This window comes from Perna viridis, chromosome 1, assembly GCF_037379345.1.
Source record: "Perna viridis isolate PV_CMFRI_1.1 ecotype Kerala chromosome 1, ASM3737934v1, whole genome shotgun sequence".
Classification (NCBI taxonomy): domain Eukaryota; kingdom Metazoa; phylum Mollusca; class Bivalvia; order Mytilida; family Mytilidae; genus Perna; species Perna viridis.
Genome location: NC_142445.1, coordinates 8624029 through 8645965, shown reverse-complemented (window position 1 = coordinate 8645965; position 21937 = coordinate 8624029). Strand labels below are relative to the sequence as shown.

Sequence of the window (21937 nt, the reverse complement as noted above, 5' to 3'; positions counted from 1 at the left end):
GAAATGTTTAAAACTTAACCAGTTCATGAAATATTCACTTTTTGTATTTTGAGACATCTTAATTGAAAGTTAGGACAATAAACTTTGCTAACTTCATTGTGTGTGTTCAGAACTTCAGATATTGAAAGTTTAATTAGCAAAAGTGTCCATAACTGTAAATTCATTTGAAATTAAAGATTAATTAAAAGTGAAAAAAATGGTATGCAAGTGTTATATTCTCTGGTGGGCACATGTAATAATGAGTTAATGTAACATTTTCTGGTGGGCACATGTAATAATGGATTAATGTAACATTTTTTGGTGGGCACATGTAATAATGGGTTACTGTAACATTCTCTGGTGGGCACAAGTGAAAATGGGTCTATGTAACATTCTCTTGTGGGTACTTGTAATAATGGGATAATGACACATTCTTTGTGAGCACATGTAAAAATGGGTCAATGTCACATTATCTTGTGGGCACATGTAATAATGGGTTAATGTCAAATTCTCTGGGGGGGGGGACACATATAATAATCGGTTACTATAGTGTCACAGCCTTTGGTGGTCATATGTTATAAAGGGCTGCCAATATCTCAGCCACTAGTGGCCATATGGAATAATGGGTTGCTGCTGCATAAGGCTTTTATGACACAAGAATCAATGACAATTTGTCTAAACAAATAAAAAGTATTCAGTTATGCAGAAAATTCTACAAATTAACCAGAAGCTTTCATCACAACAAATTCCTAATCGTAAAATTTGGCATAAGTAATTATTGGCAGAACCATAAGCAGTGATGTCAATTTCCCTTTTCCAGCTGTTTATTAGAATTTGATGTCTCTCTATTGTATAATTGTATGTTATTTAGTCATCAGTATTGCGTAGATTTTTTACACAATTTCCTGTTGACTATTAGGGGTAGAGACATTATTTATGCATGTTAATGCCTCTGTTCTTTTATTCTGCTTTAACTTACATAAGAAAAAATGTGTTCTTTAATGAGATGTATTGTAAGGTCATTTCAAATTAAATGTCAGATTTGCTTGTAGTAAAACATTTTTTATGCTGATGATGAAATTTAGAAATAAAATTACACCACCTTTCCTTTTTGCAGTTTGAGAGTTTTCATTATTTTATGTCATATTTTCAAAATGCCTCCTCTCCTCATTAGTGAATTTTATACCAGCTGAGCCACAACAAAGACTACTCTCTGTGGTATGTTTGAGATTAAATAGTGGATGCTTGGCTTAGGGATAAATACTAAAATATTGTTTCCTGAACACTGTAATATGATTAAGGTGCTACCTTATGGTCCAAGGAAGGAATTGTACAAATCAGTGTTGTTGTTCTGTGGTTGAAACATGCTATCATCCTGTTTTGGTCATGTGACCAACAGAAATTTCAATTAGGTCACTAAATTGGCAGACTTTTTTCAGCAGATACAGGTATCAAGTCCTAAAAATTAATACCCAGATCAACACTATCTTACCAATATTGTTTTAAAAAAACAGCATGGACAAGGACATCATAGGCAAAACTTGGAAAAGCCGTACATGCTTTTGTAACATTAAAACCTGTCTGAAGAAGCAAGAACATCAACTAAAAAACAAAATTGAGAATATTTGAGACCAACATAAAATCCATACTTCTTTATGCATCTGAGATCTGGAAACAGACAAAGAAAACAGAACATGATCTCCAAGTCTTCATCAACAAAACCCTAAGACAGATCCTTCTAATCAGAGGGCCAGAAAGATCTTTGAGAGCATACTGGACAGCTTCCATTAACAGATGGCATCAAGAAACATATATAACAGTGGATTGACATTTCTCAAGATGTCAGCATAATAACATTACAAAATGATATCTGGAACGGAATTATTAAGGCAACAGAACAAATGGATAACCCCCAACCACATGGAGGCAGACAATTAATACAAAGCTGAGGTCATGCAACCTGTCATAGGGCAAGGCAAAGAGATCAGCCTTAGACCAACATCAATGGAGGACTGTTGTGGATGCCCTTTGCTCCTCTAAGGGATTACAGGTAGACTGACATCGATGGAGGACTGTTGTGGATGCCCTTTGCCCCACAAGGGGATTACAGGAATAATGAGTGAGTGACAGGTGTCAAGTTTGATATCTTTGCCATATTTTATAGCTTCACTGCCATATTAGTTTTTATCTTTTAATGTGAATATTAATGCAATCAGACAATAGATCATAAGAAGAGGTGCATCTTTAAACAATTTGTGCCCTTGTCAAAGAACAGTGCTTTTTCTCCTGATGAAAAACTGGTCACTTGATTGATAAGGTACTGAAAAGAACTGATAATCTGTCACATAAAATTGACCAAACAATGAAATCTTATTTAGATTAGTGTACTAGTAAAAAGTGTTCACACTTGAACCATGATCTTCCTGTGTAAAACTCAGTAAAGACTTCAGTCTGAAGAACATTCCCCTAGGTTCTGTTATAAAATATAAACTTTTATGGCCTTCCGAGTTGTAGATTAATTATCTCCTGCTTCTGGATCTGTTTCATTATCAATATCATTGTATACATTGTATCATATAGGTTATTGTAGGTTTACTGTATATATAGATAGAAGTATAATCTTTAGGGTTTGATCATTAATATTTCAGATGAAATAATGGATTTTTATGAGAATCATCAAAAACTGTTTTATTAATTTTTGTCCCCATAGGATCTGCTGGGTTAATTAGATGATAGTAAAATACATACAGAATACATATCCATTGTCATAATTTTTAGATGATTTTATCTTTTGTTATCAAGAAAAATTCTAATTAATAAAATCCAAGAATTAAGATTTCCCAGGCATTTTAATTTTGCTTCTTGTTTGTTTATTAGAGTGTCAAATCTGAATAAGAACACATGCACCAGGCAAGTGAAATATTACATAAGCATCAGGGATGTGGGTTAGGACCTAGACTTCAGGGATGTTGGTAAAGATAACAGGCATCAGGGATGTTAGTAAAGATACAGGCATTAGGGATGTTTGTAAAGACAAAGACATCAGGGATGTGGGTGAGGACCTAGACTTAGGGATGCTGGTAAAGATAACAGGCATCAGGGATGTTTCGTAAAGATACAGGCATCAGGAATGTTCGTAAAGACAAAGAGATCAGGGATGTGGGAAAAGACACCAACATCAGTGGTGTGAGTAACAACACAGACACCAAGGATTTGATCCAACAACACATGCATTAAGGATGTGATTAACAACCCATACATTTAGATTTTGAAGAAGTACTCAGTCATTAGCAATTATGAGTAATGACTCAGAACTCAGTCGTATTAGTAATGACTCAGACATCAGTGGTGTGAGTAACAACACATATATCAAGAATTTGATCTAACAACACATGCATTAAGGATGTGATTAACAACCCATACATTTAGATTTTGAAGAAGTACTCAGCCATTAACAATTGTGTGTAACAACACAGATATCAAGGGTGTGAGTTATTACAGATGTCAGGGATGTTAGTGACCCTCACGGACATTAGGGATGTGATTAACAACACAGACATCAAAGTTGTAAATAAGGACTCAGTTATTGAAAAAGTGAGTAACGACACAAGACATGAAAGATGTAAGTAATGACAGACATCAGAGATGTGAGTAACATCACAGACATGAGGGATTTGAGGTATCAAAAAGGACATTAGAGATGTGGTTAACAACACAGATATCAAAGGTACAAGTAATGATAGATGTCAGGGATGTGAGTAATGACTCAGACATCAATGGTGTGAGTAACAATACAGACATCAAGGATTTGAGGTAACAACACATGCATTAAGGATGTGATTAGCAACTGTGAATTAACTTCATTTCACTTGTCCATGTTTATGAATTACTGCTAAGGTTTAGATACCAAGGGATGCATCCCCTGTATCATTGTTTAGGAGGTAAAAAACCTTGCAGAGATAATAAAAACAGATAAGTTTCCTGTTTTTTAGTCAAAGAAAGACAAGCAGTCCACTATAAAACAAATGTATAACAGTAGAAAATCCAACTATATAGTATAATATGCAAGAAAGTCAAAAAAATTTCCCCAAAAAAGCAAATTTCATATGCCACTGTACCATCTATTTCATCTGATCTAAATATAACTACCTATCAAATGTAACCATCACCCACATCTGTATTGCTGAAAATGAGCTTGCACATCTGACTGTACTTTTGCACAAAAGTCTTTCATGTAAGTTTAGAAAACCATGGCCATGTATAAACTTTAATTTAATCTTTAAATTACCTTAAAAATTTGAACAGGACAAATCTATCAATTCTTATTGAATGATATGTAATTTTTTTATGCTTGAACTGGCCACACAGATGTTATAAGCAAATTGGCCTCCAGCCTGTTCCTAATGAAAACACTGAGCTTACTGAAGGAAAATGTTTTTGTTTTTTTCAATGAGATAAGACCTCTGTCCTATGAATGGAGTGCTTTAATATTAAGCTTATTTATGTACATGTACTTCATAGTATGAATTTTCATGAAATCAATACAAAGATTCTTCTCTGTCAAGCAGATTTAACATTGTTACAAGGATCAGGTGAGATAACTCTCAAACCACTTCTTTTACCTGATCTTACCACCTTCTTAAATTAATAGAGGTTTAGAACATTATAAGTTAGGGTCACATGTCAAGTCTTGGAATATTTTCTATATTCTTGATAGCAGTAGGAAGTGCTTACATCACAAACTGTATTTACAATGACTAATTTCCACCCCATTCAATAGTTTTCTATTTGAAGTGATTATGTTGGGTATAAGCTTGTATTCATTATGATGCTGTCATGGAGAATGTTTATAAATAATCTGCACAAGGAAAACACATACCACTTATAATTGTAAGATTCTCAAAATAGATCCATACTCCCAACTTTTATTGGAAGAAAATAAATTATTTAGGACCTTGGTGTTTGATTGCTAGCTGAACAACCTAAATATAGTGTAACAGGGAATTAGAAAGAGCCATAACTCAGTAGCCTTAGTGATGTTATGTGATGTTAAGGCTGTCAGGAAGTAGGTATACAATATCAATAACTTCACTGTTAATCTAATTAGTAATTATTGGTACTTATAAGCACTGTTCATTTAAATCTTTGTTAGTATGTAGAAAGTCTGCTTTAGACTTCTTTTTTCAGTAATGAAAAGAGCAGAAGTCTAGAACTGAATAAGTGCTGAAAGTTTATACCCAAAGCTTGAAGCATTCAACCTAAATAGAAGATTCTCATCCATTTCTATCCCTTCATCAAGTGCAATTTTCCAAGTTTCATCTTTGAAAGTAATATGTACTTTAATCCAGAATAAATGGATAGAATTGCATTCATGTAGAAATCCAGATAGATATTACAAAAATATACCTTTATCACTTGTCATTGATCTTAATAGGTTGTTAAAGTGGGTGTGACTTGTACCAGGTATGTGACCTTGAGAAATGTTCGACCTTGGGCAGTACATTCTTACAGAAACACAAGAGGAAGAAGCTCTGGGATACAGTCTGGAGAACAGGTAGGAGACCTTGACCTTTATAACTGGTGACCATCCCAATGTTGAACCTAAACCTGTATGTACTCATGGAATTTCAAAAGAGAAATAACCAGGTAGAAGATCACTGCTATTTTTACACAATGGCAAAAATATGTTTGTATAATGGTAGAACAGTGCAGTTTGGATTGTTGATGTCGTTAGATATTTGGTATAGGTTGTATGAGTAATAATGGATTGATCTGTATACAAGGTTCCTTAACCATTAAATAGTGATATTTTGGAGTTCTTTGACATTCTGAATTATCAATATATTTTTTTTTTTTTTTTTTGCATCATTTTATAAAATAGTCAATAAGATCCAAGTAATAAAAACAACAAAAAATGGAAAGTTAGGGTTTCTTTCGTATGCTTTATCAATCAATGTATTTAGATATCAACTTTGGATCAGAACAGGTAATGGGTGAATCTGTGGCTGAAACTTTTGATTGTTCAAGTAATTATTAGCATTTCAGAGATTAATGGAGCTTAAAGAAAGTGTCCATATTTGCCCAAACTTTTCATTCTGTATTATGAATTTTCCTTTCATTTGTGGCAACATCCCTTCAGCACCAGTGTATGGAGTTTTCACATCTTATGTTATGCCAGAGCTTGCTGTATCTACGCACACTTTTTGTATCATGCTAGACTACTTACAATTGGGCTTCTGGGACAGGGTTATGTTGCTACAAGATTGAAGTCATCACTACATAAGTTTTATGGTCGTCATCATGAACTCATGGATTGTTACTGTGCATCCATCTACACCATGAAAACTGATTTGTTCAATGTGTCATAGTTTTTCTTTCCTCTTTCGTCTACCCTGCATTTGACTTTTTATGAGCAACTCAGCAGGTGTTACTAGAAAAGCAGAGGACGCTTATCCTACTGGTGCACCTGGTCCATGCTCCCAGTTTTTAGCGGAGTCAGAGTTGTTCATTTACTTTCGTTACTTTATATTTATTATTTTGGTTATTTTATGTTCTTTGTTGTGTGTGTCTGTTTTCCATGTCTGGTCTTTGTCCCTGGATTACATTCTTTTGATTTCCACTCGAATCTTGGTTCCCTTGATTGCTCTTCCATTGTTGACTGCAGAGTTTGAATCAAGCTGCTAATAGGCAGCATTTTATTTCTTTTTATATAAGTACAAATGTATTTAGCAGAGATCAGATTTTTGTGACCCATTTAATGTGTATCGATTTTTTTGTATCACAACTGAGGACATGTCCTTTTAAGACCCCTGTCAGTTGTGTAAATTTAGTTTGAAAAAAAAGAGGATGTGCAGTATAATGTGCTTAATTTCAACCATACTATGAATTTTAATTATGCATAAAGATGAAAAAAGATCTTTGAATTATTTAGTTTTTATACGTTAATGCTTCTATGTCTCCACCCTATAGAACTTGAATGAGTTCATTAACTGTCAGAGGATACCATTGCCTATATTTAGATTTCTTTGTGATGTATTACCTTTAAGAATCCCTCCTTTTATAAATAAGTGGTTCATAGAGGGAACCCTACTGATTTTTGTGTGGGCTACAGTCAAATTTGGATGAAAAGATTAGATCAGAATTTTTAATGATGGTGATAAAAAACCTCCTAGATAAGCATTAGTTCAAAATAGGTAAAATTTGGAATAATAAAATGCTAATGATGTAAATCTAGGGAAAATTTTTTGACAGCCTTCTCTATGATTCTAGAATTTCTTGTTACCATGATCAAGTACAGCCCAAAGGAAAGTTTTATTTCAAAAGTTTGTATAGTCATTTCAATTGTGTACACTTAAGTTTTGACATCCAAGTGCCCTAGTGAAGTGGAATGAAAAAAATTCTAAACCATTGCTCCTAAAAATTATATTCCCCAGACAGTTTTAGTTCAATTGGAGTAAGTTACAACTACTTCATGTTTGATGAATACCCCTATACTCTTTTAAAAACAATATTTTCTACTTATTTTAATTGTGTCTACTATTACTCACAATAACATTGTAACCATTTAAGTAATTATAGTTGACTTATTGAAGCTGGGGATGATTTTCATCACAGTTTCTAAGTGTAGTGCTCCGTTATATTTCCATATTTCTATATATCAGTTGCAGTGGTATGGAATGAGTGAGCTTGTTCCCTACCCTGGGTATCATTGATTATAACTACATCTGTTTGGTTATATAATAAGTTCACAATGGGTCCGTGATTGATGATGTGAGTAGCTACAACAACTTTCAATTACCTTTAATTGATTTAGAATAGTGTGTGATGATTTTTTTTCAATAGAATGTCTGATAGAAAATATTTGACTTTAATAGAAATCTGTTTTTTTTATACTGAGATAGAACTGTTAAACTCACTCTAACAGCTCAGTTCTGTATGTTTTTTCATTCAATATAGCTTTTAATAAAAAAAAAAAATTAAGGTTCATTTCTTACAAAACTGTTCAGTACCACTCAGTACTTTACTTCATTGGACTGGGCAAAAAAACACATCCTTTAAAGTACAGTAGTACATGTAATGGTATTTCTCAACAACAACAAAAATGAGCATGGTCCTTTTGCACTGCTTTGATGAAATAAATGTAGGTTAATTGTGCCAAAATAAATTTTTCTCTGTAGTTAAAATGTGCCAATAAGGACTACCAGTTAACCTGTAAAATATCTTTAGAGGTAGTGATATCAAATATTTCACACAAAAAAAATATGAAAGATTAAATATAAAAGTAAGAATATTAATATCTAAAAAAGCCACATTTGACAAGATAGCTCTTGATCCATAAGTATTAGTTCGACTCCATTTCACTGACCAAAGGCCATTGTTTACTAAATGATTAAGAAAAAATATCACCAATGAAGTCAAGATGATTATTTTGTTATTATCTCTTTATTTTTTTTTTAGTTTTACGTAGGAGATTGCAAAAAAAAATAACATTCAGTTAATATGTCTTTTTTTTTATTTCTAATTAAATCTTTATCACTAGAAATCGGTTAAGGGATGGAGATACTACAGGGTCATAGATGCTTGTTGTCTTTTTTTTTTTTTCGTAAAACCAATTAAAATGTTACTTATACTTTATCTTTGACATTTACGTGATGGTTACTTGTCTTTTTAGTTCTTCAAAATTCAATAATTTATTACATATAGTTTGATAAATCTAATTTTTCATATTTTGATGAGTTCAATCTGTTGTAAAATTGCTTCTGTAATGTTGTCATTGAATCAAACTTAAAAGGGGCTCTTACCCTCTTTGCACTGATAGATGAACTTGAATGTGATGTATCAGATTATTCTAGTCAGTTTTAGGTTTTATTATTGATGCTGTATCTAACTGTTTACATGTATTTATATTTTTTTTATTTTAGATCCTGTTTTCAAAGTGGTTCTCACTGGGATCCAAAAGATCCAAAGTTTGATAACTTTGAATTTAAACTTAAACAATTTATAAGTAGAGGTTTTCTGAATATACTCTTGTATTTAAACTGTAGTATTTGGGCCCTGTTTTGAAATTGCCTTGAAAAATCTAAAACTAAACTTTATTTTATTTAGGAAAATTTGAATTCTTAGTGCATAGAGTATGTAACCAAATCTTTTTTTAATACTGTACTGTATTAATAAAGGTACAATGTCATTATTTTTAGGTAAAAAAAAAATAATTTGTCTGTTTCCTGCTACTCTATCTACTCTTCTTTTTTCTTGCTGGTGGCAGGAAACGAGAGTGTGTTCATTTTTTATACCCTTCCCCCACAAACAAAGCATGGGGGGTATATAGAAACCACCCAGTCTGTTCATACTTCCATCCACCTATCCACATTTCTTGTAACTGCAACTCCTTCTAAACCCCTCAAGGGATTTTAATGAAATTTCATAAGAAAATTTGGTATCACATGTAGATGTCATGAGAAGTATAATTGCAGTCAGAAGACTCCAAACTGAGATAATCCAAATGAAGGGTTTTACATGTTAAAACGTCATAAGGGCAACTCCTAAACTGTTCAAGGGATTTTGATAAAATTTTACAGAAATGGTTGGGTATCATATGTTTATTTGCATAAAGAAACATAATTACTGTTGGAAGGCTCCAAAACTATGAATCAGTCGTAGTTTGTAATTATTGATTCATCGATTGAATCGTTATAACACAGAAGTCAACAGACCATTTAAATCAATATACAAAATGTGTTCACGATTTTCTTTTATAAATAATCAACATTTTTTCATTACTCGGAAGTTTTCGGCTGTTTGCCTATGTGATGAAAAAGTTCGAGAGATACAATGTTTTGTTTGCATGTTAGAACGTCAACGTGTGGTCGAAACAAAACTCTTTCATTCACTCTGATATATTGTAATCGATAGAGTATGTGATGAAATATCTTAAATAACTACATACAAACGTTTTTTTTAAGTTTATTTTCAATCTGAGCATGTAAAAGACTAACAAAAAAACTGCTGAAGTTTGATAAAATGTCCAGCTGTCAAAATTTCCCAACCCTTGACCTGAAAGAATGTAATTACTGTTGGATTACTCCAAAGGGAGATTATTCTACTAGCATTTAAAGTGGGTAGACTCTTTGTGAGCTTTCTTACAGTATTTCTAGGTTTTTTGGCCTTATCAGAAGCCTGACATTGAATTACAATTTGAAGTCAAAGTTGTACAAGCTTGAATGTTGTGATATTAAAATGGTTACTGGTATGGTATAAAAGTGTGTATTATCAATTTTTATGCTTCAAATTTGTAACCACTTTATTTTGGTAGAGGTCCATTTTATTATTTTACATTTTTTTTACAGTTGCACTTTATAAATGCGAAATTTTCACTTGAAGTTTAATAAGATCCCTATCTTATTAACTATTTTGATGTCAGTAACCGAGGGACACTAGGTATGCAGGAAACTTCCGTTGTAGTTAACACTATAATACATGTTCTTGAGTCCCAAACTATTGTCGTTGGTCATGAATTTTTATTTTTGTCGATTCTTAATCTAAACTTTATGTTCATTTTCGTGTTATTACTATATTTACGTAATAACGTTGCAGGTCAATGCTTTGATCATTTCATGCACTATAGAGGAAGAAGGGTATTAATTCATTTTATTTGTAATTTTTTATTCTGCTGATTTTTAAAAGTGCATTTTGTTGACCTAAATCTATGGATATGATTAACTTTATGATGAGTCTCTGTTTATAGACAAAGCATGTTTGTGTTTTGTAATTTTGTCTTGTTGCTGAACAAACATGAAGTTAGAACTTTTGTTTATAGACTTTTTGGTATAATCTAGAGATTACAACAGATCTGATAATACTAATGTCTTATCCAAAACAAAAGGTGTAGGATCATTCAAGAATGAATATAGCCCAAAAATATCATATTTTTTGTAACAAAACAAAAAAAAATATGCAGCATAGTAAAATATTTTATATAAATATTAGGTAAATGAAGGATATATGGCCTTACTTTATTGTTAGGATGTCACAATGGTGCCACAATTATACATCATTGAACAAAATGTGCTGAAAATTGTTAATGAAATGTTAGAGTGGGGATTTTCTTAGCAAACATAGCCTGCAGTATATTTTTTTTCATTTTTAGAAAGGTTCATTACATCCATTTTATTATTTCCTTCCAAAGAAGTATTATTGTTAGTGGACACCGATATCATGATTATTTATTACGTTAAATGGAATTGTCCTAAAACTTGGTTCATACTTAGTCATGAAAAGTCTGATACACATTTTTAAGTTTAGGTTTCTTACCAGTACAAGTTCAATGTTTAAATACATCAGTTTTTCACCTGTACTTCAAAACCATAACAGAAATAAGATAAAAAGTAAGGCTTTTTAGGAACTTCAGTTTGACGAGACCTACCATCATATCTTCTGTGAAAATTTCAAGTTGATCCATCATCCAATCTTTCAGTTATTGCTTACTTTAAGAAATTTTTAGTTAGCTAGGTGAGCTATTGCAATCATTTTGCATCTGTTGTTGTTAGCAATTCTTCAAAACTCTTCTACTCTACTACTTTACTAGACCAATTCGAACCAAACTTGGTATGAATAGATCTCAGGGTATTCTGCCTAGAACTGACATGGGGATATTTGATCCATCTAAAACCATGGCTGCCTTTACTAAATATAAAACAAAGAGCTTTAGTTTTTCGCATATATCTTCAAAAGTATTCAGCATGCCACGATGAAATCTATTTGTGGTCAAATTTATGTGTAAATCTGTTAAGCCATGTTGAAGTTATTGTCCATTTTGGTCATTTGTTTTGCTATTTTTAATGTTATCACTTTCAAAACCTTTCTCCTCTGACACTACTAGACCTATTAGAACCGAACTTGGTATGAATGTTCCTTTGGGTATTCTGCCAAGAACTGATATACGCCCGTCTAAGACAGGATGCATTATGGTACCCCGTTGTCCGTCCATCTGTCTGTCGTCAACGCTTCGGACAATAACTCAAAAACACTTTCACCAACTTTTATGAAACTTTGGTGAATTGTTCATATCTATTGACATAAGCTCCCTTTTGATTTTTATAAATTTCAGATTTTTCATTTCTGTGCTATGAATATTTTTACTTTAAGAAAGGGGATTTTCAAGTTTTCGAACAATAACTCAGAAACACTTTCACATACTTTTATGAAACTTTGGTGAATTTTTCATATCTATTGATGTAAGCTCCCTTTCATTTTTTATAAATTTCAGATATCATTTCTGTGTTATGAATTTTTGTACTTAAAAAAAAACAGAAACGGCCAAGGAAATTTATTCAGTGAAAAATCAGTAAAGACGGACCATTTGTTATGGCTAGTCCTTTTAATGACCTTACTTATGTAAAAACAAAAGGTCACCATTTTCAAAATAGATAGATTAGATCCTATGACAAGTATAAACTCTAATTTAATAAATTAAATTTCCTTTTATCATTTCTGTGTTATGAATTTTTTGTACTTTAAAAAAAAAGCGGAAACTGCCTAGGAAATTTATTCACTGAAAAATCAGTAAAAACTGACCATTTTTTATGACCATCAACTAATAAATATACAAGATACTTGGTAACCTTGAACAAGATAAGTAGGGGTGAAAAATCAATAACTAAATTAACTTGTTGAACTCTGGCATACTTTACTGAAACTGATACTCATTAATTTCCTTAAATTTCATTGGCTAGTCCTTTTAATGACCTTACTTATGTAAAAACAAAAGGTCACCATTATCAAAATAGATAGATCAGATCCTATGACAAGTATAAACTCTAATTTAATAAATTAAATTTCCTTTTATCATTTCTGTGTTATAAATTTTTGTACTTAAAAAAAAGCAGAAACAGCCAAGGAAATTTATTCAGTGAAAAATCAGTAAAAACGGACCATTTGTTATGACCATCGACTAATAAATATAAAAGATACTTGGTAACCTTGTCAGAAAGGTGTGTTTTGAACAAGATAAGTAGAGGTGAAAATTCAAGACAACAAACTTAGTTAAACTTTAGGTAGCCTTGATAGTGTCAAATTTTTTGTGCATTTTTTATTTACTTTTTTTTTTTTGGGGGGGGGGGAAGGGTATTTGACAGGGCTCACAGTTTTTCTAGTTGATCATATAAATTTCTTAAAGGCATAAGGACAAGTTAAAAGGGCAATGAGCATATCATTTGCTTAAAGCACAGCTCTCTATTACTTCAGAAATCGGTAATTGATTGACATTCAGTTCATACATATTAGGAAAAACAGTTCTAAATAATATGCATATGGGGAATGCAAATGTATGAATATAGTTTTATTTTACATCATGTAATCTTTTAAATTTTGTTCATGCTAAAATTTTCAGAAGAATAAAAAACCCTAATGCTAATAACACTTTGATTTGCATTTAGTCATCAATTCAATTATCATTCTTTGTAAACATTGAGTTGTTGAAATAATGCTATGAACTCTTAAAAAACTGTCATAAACAACCTTGACCTTTGACACCCTTGTTGTTCTACCACCTTGAAATGACCATTCCATCTCAGGTACATGACAGTAAGTTTACTGGTATATCTTATTTAAAGTAAGAAGAGGTAAATAATGTGTAATTTGTTAAGACTTTACATTGAAAATTTCAACTATCTCTATGTTGAAATTACAAATCCAAATAGCCTTGGATGATGATACTGTCACATACTTACAGGTAAAAAAATTATAGACAACTTATAAGACAACTTATAAGTAAAATACTTAGATGACCATGCTGTCATAGACACCATATGGGTAAAATACTTAGATGACCATGCTGTCATAGACACCTTATGGGTAAAATACTTAGATGACCATGCTGTCATAGACACCTTATGGGTAAAATACTTAGATGACCATGCTGTCATAGACTCATTATAGGTAAAATTCTTAGATGACCATGCTGTCATAGATGCCTTATGGGTAAAATACTTAGATGACCATGCTGTCATAGACAACTTTTGGGTAAAAACTTAGGTGACCATGCTGTCATAGACACCTTATGGGTAAAACACTTGGATGACCATGCTGTCATAGACAACTTTTGGGTAAAATATTGAGATGACCATGCTGTCATAGACATCTTATGGGTAAAATACTTAGATGACCATGCTGTCATAGACACCTTATGGGTAAAATACTTAGATGACCATGCTGTCATAGACAACTTTTGGGTAAAAACTTAGATGACCATGCTGTCATAGACACCTTATGGGTAAAACACTTGGATGACCATGCTGTCATAGACAACTTTTGGGTAAAATATTGAGATGACCATGCTGTCATAGACACCTCATGGGTAAAATACTTAGATGACCATGCTGTCATAGGCACCTGATGGGTAAAATACTTAGATGACTGTGCTAGATACCTTATAAGTAAAATACTGAAATGACCATACTGTCATAGACACCTTATGGATAAAACACTTAGATGACCATGCTGTCATAGAGAACTTTTGGGTAAAATAATTAGATGACAATGCTGTCATAGGCACCTTATGGATTAAATACTTAGATGACCGTGCTGTCATAAACACCTTATGGGTAAAACACTTAGATGACCATGCTGTCATAGACACCTTATGGGTAAAATACTTAGATGACCATGCTGTCATAGACACCTTATGGGTAAAATACTTAGATGACCATGCTGTCATAGACACCTTATGGGTAAAATACTTAGATGACCATGCTGTCATAGACTCATTATAGGTAAAATTCTTAGATGACCATGCTGTCATAGATGCCTTATGGGTAAAATACTTAGATGACCATGCTGTCATAGACACCTTATGGGTAAAACACTTGGATGACCATGCTGTCATAGACAACTTTTGGGTAAAATATTGAGATGACCATGCTGTCATAGACAACTTTTGGGTAAAATATTGAGATGACCATGCTGTCATAGACAACTTTTGGGTAAAATATTGAGATGACCATGCTGTCATAGACAACTTTTGGGTAAAATATTGAGATGACCATGCTGTCATAGACATCTTATGGGTAAAATACTTAGATGACCATGCTGTCATAGACACCTTATGGGTAAAATACTTAGATGACCATGCTGTCATAGACAACTTTTGGGTAAAAACTTAGGTGACCATGCTGTCATAGACACCTTATGGGTAAAACACTTGGATGACCATGCTGTCATAGACAACTTTTGGGTAAAATATTGAGATGACCATGCTGTCATAGACACCTCATGGGTAAAATACTTAGATGACCATGCTGTCATAGGCACCTGATGGGTAAAATACTTAGATGACTGTGCTAGATACCTTATAAGTAAAATACTGAAATGACCATACTGTCATAGACACCTTATGGATAAAACACTTAGATGACCATGCTGTCATAGAGAACTTTTGGGTAAAATAATTAGATGACAATGCTGTCATAGGCACCTTATGGATTAAATACTTAGATGACCGTGCTGTCATAAACACCTTATGGGTAAAACACTTACATGACCATGCTGTCATAGACACCTTATGGGTAAAATACTTAGATGACCATGCTGTCATAGACACCTTATGGGTAAAATACTTAAATGACCATGCTGTCATAGACAACTTATGGGTAAAACATCTTTTTGGATCTTACACCAACTTGTTCACTGTATCATAATTTTTCTTTCCTCTTTTGTCTATTGCAAAGGTAATAATTTATGAGCAACTCAGTGGTTGTTTCTAAAAAAAAAAGTAGAGGTTGCTTACCCTACCATAGTACTGGGTCTATGCTCCCAGTTTTTAGTAAAGTCTGAGTTGTTTATTTACTTATGTTTCTTTGTACATGTTATTTTAATCATTTTATGTTCTTTGTTGTGTGTGTCTATTTTCCACACTAAACCACCAGACTGTTCTTGCAAAAACTCCATTCAAATATGGTCCTTCTGGTCACATCGTTACGGGAGATTTAACCATCATCGAAAACGAATCTCTGATTAATATCCTTGCTAATGATCCCAAATACCTTGAACCACGCTCCATAAATTGGAATTCTAACTTTAAAGTTCTTATGGATGCGTCGAGGACTATGCCAGAAAATGGTTAAAACGAGAACAAGAAGACATTGATTCTCTGTCAGAGTGGTTAAAGGCCGTGAGGTCTTTAATTTTGAAATGAATGAAAGTTTTAAGTAGGTCAGTGAGTGCCAAGGTTACATCAGTTTTCAAAGACCCTGATGTAGCAAAAACATTTTCTACTATACATGACAAATATGTTCATATCACAACTCATACGTTATGCCAGAGCTTGCCGAAACTACACAGACTTTTTGTATCACTCTAGAACTCTAACAACTAGGCTTCTGGAATAGGGTTATGTTGCTACAAGATTGAAGTCATCACTACATAAGTTTTATGGTCGTCATCATGAACTCATAGATCAATATGGTGTATCCATCTGCACCATGAAAACTGATTTATTCAACGGGTCATAGTTTTCCTTTCCTCGTTTGTCCACCCCAGACTTGACTTTTTATGAGCAACTCGGCGGGTGTTTCTTAAAAAGCAGAGGACGCTTACCCTACTGGTGCACCTAGTCCATGCTCCTAGTTTTTAGTGGAGTCCAAGTTGCTATTTGCTTTTGTTACTTTGTATGTATGATTTTAGTTACTTTATGTTCTTTGTTGTTTATATCTGTTTTCCATTTCTGGTCTTTGTCCCTGGATTACATTCTTTTGATTACCGCTATAACCTTGGTTCCCTTGATTACCCTTCCTTGTCTTGTTGTAGTCCATGGATTATGTTTTTTTTTATTACCGTTCCTTTTATTTCTTTTACAAAATGTAGTTAAAAAGTAACAAATTTTAGTAATTTCCAGAAATTTCACAGAAATTGTTCATTTTCTTAAATCTAAATTGACTGGAACATTCATCATTTTGTAATAAACTGTGAAGGATTATCAAAACTATTATTATGTTCCCCCCCCCCTACCCCACATTGGTGGGGAGACATATTGTTTTTTGCTTGTCCTTCTGTCAGTCCGTCTGTGTATCCCTCACAAAGTTTGTCAGCACAACTTCTCTGAAATTACCGCACAGAATTTTACAAAACTTGGTTTGTAGCAAGAACATCATATGTAGTTGTGCATATTACCAGGAAATTTTGTTACCCCAATTTTTGTTGAGTAATGCCCCTTTGAACTTATAAATTTGTCAAAAATCTTCATAATTACCTTGTCATTTCAAATTCTCTGAAACTACTGAACCACTTAGTGCAACTTCTCTGCAGCCTTTCAACAGAACTTTATGAAGCTGTTCTGTAGACATGATAAATACTGCAAGTGGATCCAGTTTATGGGACGGGGGGGGAGACTTATGTTTTTGCAGTCTAAAATAAACTTTAATTTTGTAATACTCATATCTGTTAACCTTTGGAACAGTATATACTCTGTTATATATAACAGTGAGATACTCCCCCACTGACAGTCTCATGTGGGAGATTTTTAAATACAGTAAAAGCTAATGTATGTAAATATTCAATTGTTCAGTATTTTCACAGAAAATATAGTAATGTAGTACTTTTAATCAAAAACCTCCCACTTTTCGCACTTTTCTCACTTTTTCATTGCTTTTGTGGGAGTCTGAATACTGCTCCAAAAAACATTTATCTCTCAAATTTGACATTTTGAGTTGTCTAGTCTTTTCTACTGATTTTACCTCATTGTTTCATTGCTTTACATTTTCAGGTAGAAATTCTGTGATATCTTTGGGTTTGTTCTTGGTTTTAAGTCAATACTCCCTACAATTTCACAATAAAATGCATCATAGTTTTCTGTTCTAAGGGAGATTACTCTGAAAAATCAGTAAAACTTGTTCAGTGATAAAAAATTAATATATATTTTACATGTGATGTTATGAATTAACTAAGTGCACTTTAAAGAACAAATTCAAGATTAAGTGATTTGTTAAAATATTGTCCAGAAATATACTACAAACGTTTCTAGTTTTGATGTTTAGATATATATGTACATACTTTCTGATATGCTTTTTTACCATGGTCACTAAGATTTTTTTTTTCATTAAAATATGTGCATTTGTTTTTCAAGCCTGAAAGTGGTTTTCTTTATTGATTGTGATTGATTACAAGTATAAAATTAATATTTAAAGGGATTGGACATTTTCAAAGATTCAGACTCTGAAGTTACAACAGTAGAGTCCAGTACATTACTTACGGATAGACAGACATTAGATACAGGAGAGGGAGACAATAAAGATGAAGCTTCAGCTGATACCTCAGTAGCAAAGAGGCCTAGGAGGTGTAAGAACAAACCAACAACAGAATTGCCTTATCCTAAATCTCTAAGGTAAATACTTGGAATAATAAGGGGATGTGTACAAGTCATGACTTAGAATCTTGAACTACTAAAAACCACTTCCACTATTTTTGCCACTTCCTTTAAATGTTCAGGTGTTATTTCTGTTGGTATGTTTCAAGGTAACTTTTAATCAAAATCAATGTTGTTTTATTTTAAATCTGCTTTACTTTCTGTTTAAAATGTTCTATTTTCTGTTTTAGTACATATGATAGGGTTCGTGTGATTCTGATGCCCTGGAAGAAACCAGAAGGACTACTAAACAAGGCAGTATTTACAACCATGATTGATTCTATATTATTGTATGTCATGTCATTCCCAGGGGTACAGTTTGGTAACATTTGTGACAAGTACAGTCCATTCTTACAGCCTTTTTGTATCAGGGAACTATTAGATGTATGTAGACTACTGCTATCCTATACTTAGGTCTCACATACCACTTATATTGTTTTCATTTTCGAAATTTTATTTCAAGTTCCAAGCAAAATTGATGTCTTAAAGATGCTCACCATTGTAAAGCTTTAATAAAAAGGGGTTTAAAATTATTATATTAATGGTACAATGGTTGTAGAATTTAGTGAAATATACAAAAGTACAAAATAGTACATGTACAAAACAAACTATTACAAACCCCAGAAGCAGAGAGACCAAATAAAAATTAAACCTCTCTTTATGTTGAATATATTCAAGTAAAACAAATTAGTTATGCACCTTGGCTAGTAAACTTTTAATAAAAGAGACAAGCTAACTGTTTTAGGTCTTGTATCAAAACAAAGAAAATTACAAGTAATGCTAGGTTTATTTATGAAGTAAATTAAAGGAATACAAGAAGTTCTTTTTCATTTTTTTTAACTTACATGGTGAGTTGACAAAATTGAGTCGGTCATTTTTTTATTCACACAGGTTCTAGAGGAATTAGAATGTGTAGAAAAAATTGTGTTCAGAAAACCATCCAAGGCATCCTTGTTTTCTAAACCTTTGCTATTACAAGAAGGTAGGTGTATATTGGCTGGTGTAAGTTACATAATTTGTTTTTTTATGTGACTGGAAAAAAAATCAAATGCCCTTTATTGTTCTCTTCACCATCTTCGAACTCTGTAATTTCTGGGAATTCTTAATTATGAAATGGATCTTTATAAAACTACAGGTTTGATACAATAAAAAGAATGTTTTGTTGTTTTGGGTTTTTCAGGGCGACCAGTCGTTAAGCAGTTTATTAAAAATTAATTGAACATTTTATCAGACATTGTATGAATGGTTATTTTCAGCAAATTTCAAGTTGGATTTATTTAAAGTCTTGACTTCTTGATGAAATTGACATGTTAAATCTCACTGTGTATTTAGATTGTTGATTTTGGGTCCTGTTTGTATGTTGGTCATGATCAGGCTCTATAATTAAACTTCATTTGATCTTTTATATGGTAAGTTTAACCTAAAGTTTCAATATTTCAAATAGTTCTTAATGAACACATTCTGTCAGAAACCTGTGGCCCAGGGCTTAAGCTACTGGGTGATTTGGGGCGAAATAGTTGCCCTTAGGTCATTCACTTCAACCTCAGACCATGCCAAAAACAAAGTGAAGTCCCCCTCTCATTTTCAGGCTTCTATTATACACTCCTTGAAAACATTTATGATATTTTCAAATTCAGTCGATTTTGTGTTCTTCAAAAGACCCGTAATGTGTAAACTGAAGTTACCGTACCAAAATATTTTAATTGATTCTCATTTCCAGTCTGAATTTTTAGCTCACCTGGCCAAAGGTGTCTGTCATCATCGTTAACAATTTTTCAAAACTCTTCTCCTCTGACACTATTTGACCAATTGGAACCAAACTGAATGTTCCTTGGGGTATCCTGCATAGAATTGAAGTGGGGATTTTTGGTCCATTTAAAAACGTGGCCACCCTTTTAAGGATAGAACATAGGGGTCAGACAGTAGTTTTTCGCATATATCCCCAAAACCATTAGGTTTAGCCAAATTCTGTCATAGGGTAAAAGTATCCAGCATAATTTATGGCCATAGCTATTTTGCCGTCAATATTTAATAAAAATACACAACTTCATACATACAAAATTTCATAAACATATAAAAGATTATAAAATTGGATTGGAGATATTATGTAGAATGAAATTTTACAAACAGCATAATGGTGCCCATCAAGAGAAAAAAATGTCAAAATCATCGAAATCTATCGAATATTCAGTTACAGGCAAGTATTTTAATAAGTTTTTGTCAAAAACCTTTGAGACAGGATACAGAATTAAATTTGTTACATAACATGCAAAATTGTCGTGTGGTTTTTTTAGGTAAATTGATATCGGTTGAAAGCACAAAGCATTTAATTTGATCTTCTTTTTCTTTATTGAACAGTAAATTCTCCATTTCTTCAGCTTGAGACAAGTTCATACTGACCACTACAATATATTTAGAAACTTATATATATAGCTTAAAGAAAAAGTAACATTTATCTCAATTCAAGGAAATAAACGTATAAAAATGCTTGCTTATCGTGTACATGAATGTAACATCATGTAGCACGTAGTAAAAAAGTGTTAGTGAATGATGCGTGTACACGTTCACTTCTCCCTGACCACTCCTCAAGCGACCACCTCCCACTTCTACCTGTTTTTCTCAAGTAGCTTGAGCCAATATTTAATCCCAATCCAAATTCAAATTTGTGAGTCTAGCGTCCTTACTTTTCCAAACTGTTCAGTTTTTGATCTTTCTTCTTGCATCAAGCTGTTCCCTGCCTACAATTTTATTAACTTTACTGCGAGATTGTCTCAGTTGTTGAGTAATGGTATTCTAGCCTTCAGTAATGATCAACATGGGTAATTTCTGGCCTTGTCATACCCTTGAATTTTGCTTCCAAGTCCTCCATTGTCTAAAAGAAATAGAGTATGAATTGTTTAAATGAAGCCCCAAATTATGCAACTTAGTAAGAAGACAATTTAGATCTGGTTGTTTCTTTCTATGAATTATATGATAGTTGTTTAACTTAATGTTCTATTGCTATTTTTCTGTTGTTGGATGATTTGTTTTCTTTGTACCTTTTTTTGTATTCCAGATTGAAAAATCTGTAAAATATTGTATAAATTTTATAATATCTGCTGTTTTATATTCCAGCAACTGAAGAGACTTATGAGGACGACAATTTATTTTATGAAGCTTCAGCAGACTGTGTTGTAAAACTTGGACAATTTCTAAATAAACTGTGATCTGTTCAATATTTTTTACAAGAGTTAACATGTAAAATTGCATGTTACATTAAATACTTTTCTACTTTTTGGTTCTAGTTTAGGTCTGTAGTGTTCCATTCTCCCTATAGTGTTTGGTTGTTCCATTTCTTACTTGAGGTCTGGAAATGATTTACAGGAAATCGTAAATCTAACAGCAATACTAGTTTTAAACTAGATATGATTCTCTGTGGGCCCCCTGTAGTAAAATTCATGTTCATGAGTCATGCACAACACATTAAGTATCACGCAAAAGACACAAAACAGTTTAGCAAAAATCACTTAATTGACCTTTTGGTCAAAGTTCATCAACTATGGTACTCAACACATCGTTTTGAGC

At 32.7% G+C, this 21937-nt stretch overlaps 1 protein-coding gene across 1 annotated transcript in view; it reads left to right on the top strand.

Moving 5' to 3' along the window:
* LOC148627115 (general transcription factor 3C polypeptide 1-like) overlaps positions 1-21648 on the top strand; it is a 179292-nt gene extending 157644 nt beyond the window's left edge. Inside the window, exons 37-41 of the mRNA XM_088567590.1 lie at positions 5414-5533; positions 18156-18352; positions 18565-18757; positions 19265-19355; positions 21488-21648. Of these exons, the coding sequence (XP_088423716.1) occupies positions 5414-5533; positions 18156-18352; positions 18565-18757; positions 19265-19355; positions 21488-21579 (693 nt within the window). The 3' untranslated portion in view covers positions 21580-21648. The remainder of the gene's footprint in view (positions 1-5413; positions 5534-18155; positions 18353-18564; positions 18758-19264; positions 19356-21487) is intronic.
* Positions 21649-21937: the final 289 nt, after the last annotated feature.